The 9,770-nt window shown below is 66.6% G+C and overlaps 1 protein-coding gene across 1 annotated transcript; it reads left to right on the forward strand.

Moving 5' to 3' along the window:
* Positions 1–113: 113 nt before the first annotated feature.
* EMIHUDRAFT_117377 (hypothetical protein) lies at positions 114–1,733 on the forward strand (the record flags this gene model as incomplete). Its single annotated transcript, XM_005773522.1, has 4 exons — positions 114–595; positions 749–833; positions 937–1,329; positions 1,383–1,733. 4 exons carry the CDS (start codon positions 114–116, stop codon positions 1,731–1,733), a joined length of 1,311 nt encoding a protein of 436 aa, XP_005773579.1.
* Between the last annotated feature and the right edge of the window lie 8,037 nt (positions 1,734–9,770).

The following is a 9,770-nucleotide window of genomic DNA, read 5'->3' on the forward strand; positions in this document are numbered from 1 at the left end:
GCATCGGGATCGCCTTCTCGCTGACCGCCATCTTTGGCCTCGACCCCTCCCGCGTGCTGGTTCTCGAGCGCGGCGAGGCGGTCGGCACCTCCCTCCGGTCGTGGCCTGAGGAGATGCGCTTCATCTCGCCGTCGTTCAACCAGCAGGCGCACGCCACGCCCTCGCCTGCGCAACCTCACCCCGCCGCCTGCGCCCCACCGCCTACCGCCGCCCTGCAGGGCTGGACAAAGTCCTTTGACCTCAACTCGATCGCCCACGGCACCTCGCCCGCGTACACGCTGCACGCGCAGCACCCGTCGGGCACGCAGTACGCAGACTACATCAACGAGATCGCCGAGGCCGCCAAGCTCAACGTGCAGCTCCGCACCGAGGTGCTGTCGGTCGCGCCCATCGACGGCGGCGGCTTCAACGTGCGCGTGCGCGCCGCGGGCGAGGAGGTGACCAAGCGGTCGCGGTACGTCGTCTGGGCGGCGGGCGAGTTCCAGTACCCGCGAGAGAGCCCCGACGCCTTTGCGGGCGCCGGGCTCTGCACGCACAACTCGCGCGTCCGCTCCTGGAAGGAGATGCCCGGCGACGAGTACGTGCTCATCGGCGGGTGTGCAGCGGAGCCAGAGCGCCTCGCCCTCTCGAGCGATGCGCCCACCCGTGCCCTCCTCCGAGCGCCGCCCCGCGCCCTCGCCTCGTCGCCGGCGCCCACCGCTCCGTCGCCTCCCCGCGCCCACCGTGTCGCCTCTGTCCTCTCCGCCAGGTACGAGAGCGGAGTGGACGCGGCCGTCAACCTCGCAAAGGCGGGCAAGCAGGCGACCGTCCTCGCCTCGACCGGCACGTGGGACGTCCAGACGACGGACCCGTCCACCGAGCTGGCGCCCCACACGCACGGCAGAGGCTGGCCGCGTCCACGACACGCCCACGACGCGTCCGCGCTGCGCCCCTCAGGCGCCCTACACCGCGGAGCGGCTGCGCGAGGTGACCGCAACGGGCTTCTCGCCCCGCCCGAAGCTGATGGCGCCCCTCCGCGTGGTGAGCGTGGAGAGGGCGTCCGAGGGCGGCTTCAACGTGGCGGCCGAGTGGCAGGCCGCCCCGCCCCCTCCCCCGATGTCTCGCTCGATGCGCAAGCCGTTCACGAGCCCGGTGCACAGCACGCTCGGCCGGGAGGACGTGGTGCTGCACACGGCGCAGCCGCCCGTGCTGTGCACCGGCTTCGAGGGGTCCGTCGCCTCGGCCGCCCGCCACCTCTTCAAGTTCGCGGGCGAGGCGGCGCCGGACGAGGCCGACCCGTCCTCCGCCTCCCCTCCGGCCAAGGCCCCGCTCGAGCAGAGTCCGCTTCCGGTTCCGGTGGGTGAGAGGCGCGCCCCGTGACGTGCGCACGGCACGCCCGTTAGGACTTGCTCGAGCAGCTCGCGCGCGATGCGGACGACGTGGCCAAACAGTCGGCGGAGAAGCACGCCGCGCGCGAGCGGGCGACGGGGTGCGCGGCCGGCGCGCCCCTGCTGACCAGCGAGGACGAGTCGACGAAGGTGCCCGGCGTCTTCCTCGTCGGCCCTTCGGTGCGGCACGGGAAGCTCTCCTTTTGCTTCATCTACAAGTTCAGGCAGCGCTTCGGGATCGTCGCCAACGCCATCTGCCGCGGCCTCGGCCGCGACACTAAGTCGGCGGTCGAGGCGTGCCGCAAGATGGACATGTTCCTCGACGATCTCTCGTGCTGCGAGGGCACGTGCGGCGAAACGTGCTGACGGCAGGCGCTGCCTTTTTGCGGCGCGCCACTCACCGCGTCGCGCGCGCGAGGGTGAAACTGACGACCATAGGCCTCTCGGCGAACACTCGCACAAGACGTGTGTGGTCTCGTGGTGAGACGTTCGGTGTAGACACTCGCCACGTCCGTACGGTGTTTGGTGTCTCGCGGTGGGAGGGGGGGGGGGCGTGCCCGTGTGGAATTACACTGGTGTGATCGCGTACTGTTGTGTTTTATGTATGTAAATAGTGAATGGGGGGGTTCGAGGGGCAGGGACGAGGGGGGAAGGCCGGAACGAAGGGAAACGGGAGGCGCTTGGCACTTGGAGCACTTGGAGTGCTGACAGTTTTAGTGATCTGTGATCTGTAAGGGTCCGCCCGCAGGCGCATTTTGTATACCGAGGCGGTGCCCGGTGCCGAGCGCAGGCAGAGCCCACAGGTCGGACCTTGAGACAGCGTTGTCAAGATCCCTGGGCGAGGGTGGTGGAGGGATTTAGTAACCTCACATCCAGGGCCGGGGAGCTAAGATAAGCGCACCCAGCGGGCCGGATGATCGGCATCGGGCTACGGGCTAGAGAGCCCTAGCCCTGGGGGGGTGCGCGTTCGCAGGGAAAGGGCCGTACAATAAACACGGGTCCCCGAGGGTTGGTTCTGCGCTTTTTCGTTTTTGGGTCGGTCCCCTAGCCTACGCGGCTCTAGCGGGCTAGCGGCGGAACGCCCCCTCTACTCGGAGCTTGGCATTTTTCTGTTTTGAGTAGGAAGCCGCCGGATATAACTGGGGCCCCGGACGTAAGTGGGGCGGGCCCGGCAGGGGCACCGGCCGGGTCAAAAGTGGCCGCTCCCGGCCGCCGAGGGAGCGTGCTTTTGCCGGGCCGGTTTTCTCCTCGCCGGGCCCGCCTCGCGCAAAACGGGCCCGGCACACCCTCCTGCCCGGGCCCGGCTGTGTGTGAGCGGGACGGTCGATGTGCCGCAGACGGGCCCGGGCAGGACGGTTTGCCGGGCCGGTTTTCTCCTCGCCGGGCCCGCCTCGCTCCTCGGCCTGCTGATTTGGGCGCTTCGGCCCGGGAGTGGCAAGCCGGGCCCAAAAAAGCGCGCGGGCCGGGCCCGGGAGGGGCAAGCCGGGCCCGGCAGGGCGCGCGGGCCGGGCCCGGCACGGGCCCGAGCCGGGCCCGGCAGGGGCCCGAGCCGGGCCCGGCCTGGCCCGGCGCCCCACTTTGCAAATCGACCCGTTTCCCATCCAATATCTCCCACTCGGCCGCGGAGGCCCCAACTGAGAGCGGGGCCCGGGGGAGGGGGTCCCTACTGGTCGTGCCCACCCCTCGCACGACCCCGGGCGACAGCGGGGGACCCCGCAGCAGCAAACCCGCCCCACTTACATCCGTCCGGCGGCTCTGTATGAGCGACCCAGCTCGAGGGTTGCTCTGGACTCTGGCCTTAGCTTTTCTGCACATTCTGGGTCACGTAGCCACACCTCCACGCCTTGGTGCGAGTGGCTGCCAGTTCGACTCTGTCTGGGGAGGATCGAACATTTAACAATTTCGGCGGCATCCATGGCCGGGGGAAGGCGAATCGGTCCGTCGGGGGGTCAGCGGATTGTCGTTGTGGACCGCCTCCTGCTGCACCTCGTCCGGCGTATCGGTGTCATAGCCGGAGCAGTATTAACACACACACACACACACACACTCACAGTATTAACGTGCCAAGCAAGGGCGTCTGTTCACAGACCACCCAAGACAGCTTGGAGACCTCCCGGTAACGCTACATTTCGTAACGAAGGTCGCTATTGGCCACCTGCCTCCTTCATCTACAAATGTCGTCGGCACGGACGGAGCGGCGCCAAGCATTGAACGCTGTGCGTGCTGCCGGCGGCACTCCCAGGCCCCGAGCCAGAGCCCCGACCGTCTCTGGCGTTCCATGCGACTGGGACTACCTGCGAGGCGTGTGGGTTCGGCCGGATGGCGACGACTACGATGCGAGAGTGGCAAAGGCAGAGAGGGCGGAGGAGCTGCGGTGGCGGGCGATGCAGAGTGACGGTCGCCGTACACATAGCCCTCGCACGACTTCCACGCCGTCGGCTCGAAGAGCACGGCCTCGGTAAACCGAGCAGGCTCATTGAGCGTGGCGCCCGCATTGCTGGCTCTCATTGAGCAGCAGTTCAGATGCGGGCGCATCCCGTCACAGCATTCGCCCAGATCCGGTACGCACATGCTCAGCCCGTCCCTCGCTCACTGGCAGGCGACCCACACCTCGCGTGGGCACACGAAAATGGCCTCGTGGGTCGAGAGCGTATCAATCGGTCAGATGAGGCTGGAGACTTCACCGGGCTGACTCGGCCGACTCGGAATCTCTTCCAGACCGCGAGGGCGTACCGTGAATGGGCTCGTGAGCTGTCCGAGACGGATGCCACATGGGAGGCCTTTCAGAGGATGCGGCTGGCGAGGCGGCTCGCTCGCCACCGTGCGTTGCACGCTGGGCAGCGCGACCACCACGTCGAGGGCGCAGGCCGGCTGCTGCCGTGCGAGACGACGGCGTTGGATTCGTCGCGCGTGCAGCCAGCCATGCGTGAAAGCCTGCCATTGCTGGATCGGATGCCGGCCCTCGCACGCCGCACGCCGCTGACACCGACGCTCGCGGTCTTTGAGACGTTTACAATGGAGAAGGAGCCGCGCCAGTACCGCGACTCCTCCTCAGGCCAGATGAGGACGCGTGAGTATAACGTGCCCTCGTGGGCAGCCGCTCCCACCACCGTCGGTGCGGCTCGCGTCCCACGATGCCCGTCGGAGGCTGAGGGTGTGCAGTACCGCCGGCTGTGCCTGCAGAACGCCACGTGCTTCAACAACCTAGAGGCCGCGCATCCGATCAACTTTTTCGAGCAGCGCGATGTGTGCATGAACTGCGGCGCGGAACGCTTCACCGTCACGAACCCGTCGATTTGCTGCCAGAATGGCAGCCTAGTGCTCGACCGGCAGCTGCCCAACGAGCTGCTCTCGCTCATCAGCGAGGCGCCAGGGTTTTCGAAGCAATCGCGCGCAGGGAACGACCTCTTTCGTTTCGCGCAGATGGCGCTGCCAAAAGGCGCGCCCATTGCACGCCGCCGCCGTGCGCACCCCGACGCGCGAGACTCATCCCCCGCGTCCACCAACCCGCAGAGCGGCGCACGAGCACCGGATTTTTTTGCTGTGCGAGTCGAGTTCGCTGTGCGAGTCGAGTTCGTGGCCGGTGCGCGGGAACCTGGCTGAAAACCCGCGCAGCCGGCCGGTTGTGCGACCGAGGTCGCCGATGGTACGACCGAGGTCGCAGAGCCTTGGCGACGCGACGCGCACGTCGCCAAGGAGTTCGTAAAATGTCCGAGGTTTTTCGGCATCTCGCAGTGAATACACATGTACCTGTGACCTTCTTATGTGACCTTCTTACGCATCTCCCAAATTGATTTATTTTATTCTTGGAATGTAACGATCTTGGGCTGGCACAACTCTTATTGGTCCGTCCGGCGCGCGTTCCTCTCTGCTCAGGGTTCTGACTTCAATCGCCCAATGCCATCAAAGGCCCCACGTGCCAGTGCCAAGCCGCGTCGGCGGCCCGCCGTCGAGTCCGATGGGGAGGACGGCGCTGTTGTGATCGGTGTCGTGAGCCCGGGCCCCGTGCCTCCACCCTCGAGCGAGAAGAAGAAGGGCAAGGCGAAGAAGACGCTGGCCGACTTCGATGGCTTCAGCGACCTGCCGTCGTCCGCGACCACCGTCACTGGCGGCACGGGCAAGAAGAAGGGCAAGCCGATCGAGGCGAGGCTCCACCTGGCCGTCCACCAGAAGAACGATAAGAACAAGGGCAAGCTCACCGGCCGCGTCTTCTACCTCATCAACCCGGTGTATGACGAGAACGAGGCGTACCAGCGGCTCATGTACAAGATGTTCAACCAGAACCCGCGCTACTTCAAGGACCTCGGCCTGTGGGCGGTCCGCGCGCCGAGCAAGCAACTGGCGAAGAAGATGCACGCCGCCGTCCTCGCCGCCCCTGGTCTCCGCGAGACGGCGAAGCGGCTCAACCCCGAGCTCGACGTCTCGCCCATGGACAACCCAGCCGTCAAGCCACTCGAGTTCACGCTCGCCAAGTCGGCCACGCAGTTTGAGACGAAAAAGAAGGGCCTGCTCCCGCCCTCGCACGTCATGATGGGCAAGAACACCTACGACGTCAAGGACTACGTCAAGACCCACTTCGACAACGTCGAGTACGCGGACCTCCTCTTCCCCGGCCCGCACGGCCCGAAGAGCATCACCAAGACAGCCTGGGTGGTTCCCATCGCCTCCCAAACCGCCTCGACTGGCACCCTCGCCGACTTCCTCCGCACGCTCGGCGCGACGGTCACCGAGGTGGATCTCGACGCGGAGGACGGAGACAGCGACGAGGAGGACGAGCGGGACGGCAACGCGCTCGTCGACGACGAGGCTGAGGAGGAGGAGGAGGAGGAGTAGGAATCGGCGTGGCGCGTCTACTTCCTGCGAGACGAGAGCGGTCGGAGGACTTACGTCGGCGCGAGCCCCGACCCCGTCCGACGACTGCGCCAGCACAACGGCGAGCTCTCGGGAGGTGGCGCGCCCGCCGCGGGACGCCGTGGCGCATTCTGCTCGTTGTGCGTGGCTTCTCCTCGAAGAGCGATGCGCTCGCTTTCGAGTGGGCGTGGCAGAAGCCGCACACGAGCCGGCACATTGCGCGACAGTGGGGTGTGAAGGGATTCGGGAAGTGCGGCACGCGGTCAAAAGTGTCGGTGCGGTTGGCGGCGCTCGCGCTGTTGCTCGTGCACGGCCATTGGGCCGCGTGCGCGCTGCATGTCCGTGTGTGTGCTCCCGAGGAGTGTGGAGAGGCATTGCCTCTCATCCGGCGCGCCGCCGCGGGACTCACGTGCGGACCGCCGTGAAGCGAGTTCTTTGACTAATATCACATGTTGGGAGACTGATGGGTCAAAAGCATAGATCGTCAATCGACGCGTCGCGCCGTTGCCGATCCGCACACCGAGGTTCTTGGGTGGCGCGCCCCAGCTCTTCACAACGAACCTGGTTCTCGTTGCCCGCCGCGGAGATCAGTGGTGCGCTCGCGTGAGGACCCATTGAGCAGGGCGGCTCACTGCCCTGACTCTCTCTCTCTGATCGCGTCCGAGAGCAACCCCTTGCCGGCTCATGCGCACGGCAGACCCGGCGGCAGCCGACGGCGCGAAAGCGGACACACGTGCCCGGAATTCGGAGCCAGAGTTCGCTTCCGACGAGTTCTGGGTGGACGCTCCTGGCGGCGAGCGGCAGTGGGCCTGTTTGTTATTGCAGGGCGGTCCGTGCGATCGGCGCCTGCGCTGCCGCCTCCAGGGCGACCGCTCCGCTCCCATCAAGGTGCTGGCGCTGCACGGGTGGGGCTGCTCGCTCGAGCTCTGGGATGCGCTTCCCTTCCTGAACGGCGTGCGTGGAGACGCGTGCGTGCTCGCCGTCGACTCTCGCGGCGCCGGCCGCTCCTCGTGCGGCCGCGGCGTGTGGGGCATCGCCGACCACGGCGAGGACGTGCTCCGCGTGCTCGACGCCGTCGGCTGGGCGCCTCCCGACACAGCCTTGGTTGGCATCTCGCAGGGCGGCATGGTGGCGCAGCACGCAATGTCTCTCGCGCTTCGGCGCGGCCTGGGCCGATTCCGAGCGGCGGTGCTGATCAACACCCTCCCTCCCTCGCGCGCCTCGCTCCGTCCCTCTCTCTGGCTCCGGCTCGTTGCGGAGGGGCTCAAGCAGCAGGCTGACCCGAGCCGCGCCCGCCGTCGAGCAGCGCACCGCGCGCTCATGACGAGCAACGCTCGCGCCACGTCCTCCGGGCCGCACGCGCGCCTCGAGTACGCGGGCCGCTCCTACCGCCTCGCGGCCCTCGCCGGCCTCGTCGGTGGGAGCTGCGGCGCGTGCCTTTGCTTTAGCGGGCGGGAGGACCACGCTGCCTGCGCGGCGGCGGCGGCGGAGGACATCGCGCCGACCGAGGCGGGGGGCGGCGCGCTGATGGGAAATGTGAGCGCGCTGCTGCAGGACCAGGAGGGGCCGCACGTCCGCGGGAGGCTGCGCGGCTGGCTAATCAACCTCTGCTGCGCGGCCGACCACCGCCTCCTCCAGACGGCGAGCGCTGTGCAGGGCATCCTCGCCGCGGCGCCCGCGAGGCTGCTCGTCGTGTCGTCGACCGCAGACGAGGTCTTCCCGCCCGCCAACGCGGCGCGGATCGCCAGCCTCTACGCGCAGGCGGGCGCGGACGTCGCGGTGTGCCCGCTGCAAGGCCGCTCCCACCTCCCCCTCGACGGCGAGAGCGGGGAGCCGGTGTCGGAGTTCCTCCTCCGGGCATTCGGGAGGGGCACCGAACGTGACGCCGGCGGCGGCGACCCGGACGCGCCAGCACCGCGACCAGCCGTCCAGTTCTCGCCCCTGCCCGTGTGGCGTTGATTATGTCTTGCCTTTTCGCCTTTGCGAGGGTGTGTGCCACGCGCGCGCCCGTCCCGGGCCAAGTCGTTTGTTTGTGAACTCTGTGGTTTTGACCGCGCAAGACATAAGGGTGGCTAAGGGCTCTGCCCGCAAGGCGCCCGCGTCGCAGACGCGGTACCATTGGCAACTACATGACATACCCCCACAGCCCTCAGCCCACACGAAAAAAATATAATTAAAATTCGTGCATATCGTGGGATTTTCGTTCGGCGACGCAAACTTCTCGTCCGGCGGTCAACACGGCGCCCGGGCAAGCCTTCAGCTGGTGGCAAGACATCCGTAAAATTGAAACCAAGAACCGCCGCCAAATCGTGCTTTCGGAGCAATGGTTGGGTAGTAGGGCTAGAGGGTCGCTCTACACTTAGCCTCTGCAGCGAGCGAGCGCTCAACTTAGCCCCCGCACGGAGCCGGGCTCGGACTTAGACGCTGTATGGTCGGGGGCCATGAACTTAGACGGCACAAGGCCAAATCCGGGTAAAACCCGGGTATACCTGCAAAAGTCCAGGTTTACCCGAAAAATACCTGGACGCGTCCCGACCAACGTATGCCGCGCACGACGCCATATCGCCTTGTCCCAGGGCCAGTGCGCTACTTGCGGCGCGCAACTCCTGCTCAAGTACGCGCACCGTACCATGTGCTGCCGCTATGCGTGTCTTAAGGCGGCTGCGGCGAAGCGGCGGGCGCGGCATGCCGATGGCAGTGCGGACGATGCGGTTGCGATGTGTTCTGCTTCAAGATCGTGGCGGTGCTTGGCATGCACTTCTGCGATCCCAATCAGCTCATCGCAACGAAGCAGCGCAACAAGCTGGCTGCTGCCAACAAGGCCCTATGCTAGATCTACCTCACGCGCGGATCGTTCAAAGAGGACCAGCATACACAGGCTTCCTTGACATGCGTTTGTTTGAGCTTGAGGCTATTTGTGAGAACTGTTTGGCTTGAAGATTGCGCTCAAGAAGAGCAACGAGAATCGGAAGAGGAGGATGCTGAGGCGGCGATTGCTGAGCATGAGAAGGATCGATCCGGATTAGAAGGCGCCCGCCGCAGGCGAAGAAAATTTGGGGGCTAGCGCCGTATCGTTGATCACGGTGGGAGCCTCTTGGCCCCAGGCTGTGCCACGGCCGACTTAGCCGATGTAAGAGGCTCTCGCTGATCTTAGACCGCGTAAGCACCCCAGCGTGACTAGTCACACTTAGACCCGCTCAGCCTCGAGGCTCAGAACTTAGACTACTACCCAACCAGTTTCGGAGCAACTGAGGGAAAGCCGCTGATCGAGCCCAGCGTGCCCGCGGCCGCCTCCCGCGCAGCAGCACCGCCGCTGCGGAATCGGATCGAGCCCATGGAGGAGGAGGGCGCAGTCGGCCAGCGCAGCAGGCGGAGTCCCTCCCCGCGCCGGAGCCCCCCTGCAGTCGAGGGAGTCCTCGTTGGCGATGAAGGTGGCGACATCGAATCGCGGCCGACACACGTCACGTGGGAGGAATGGGCGATGAGCGGGAACGATTGCGCGCTACGACGCCGACTCCGCCGTGCTCGTGGCCGCCACGACGCCGACTCCGC

The sequence above is a fragment of the Emiliania huxleyi genome, assembly GCF_000372725.1.
Source record: "Emiliania huxleyi CCMP1516 unplaced genomic scaffold EMIHUscaffold_336, whole genome shotgun sequence".
NCBI lineage: Eukaryota > Haptophyta > Isochrysidales > Noelaerhabdaceae > Emiliania > Emiliania huxleyi.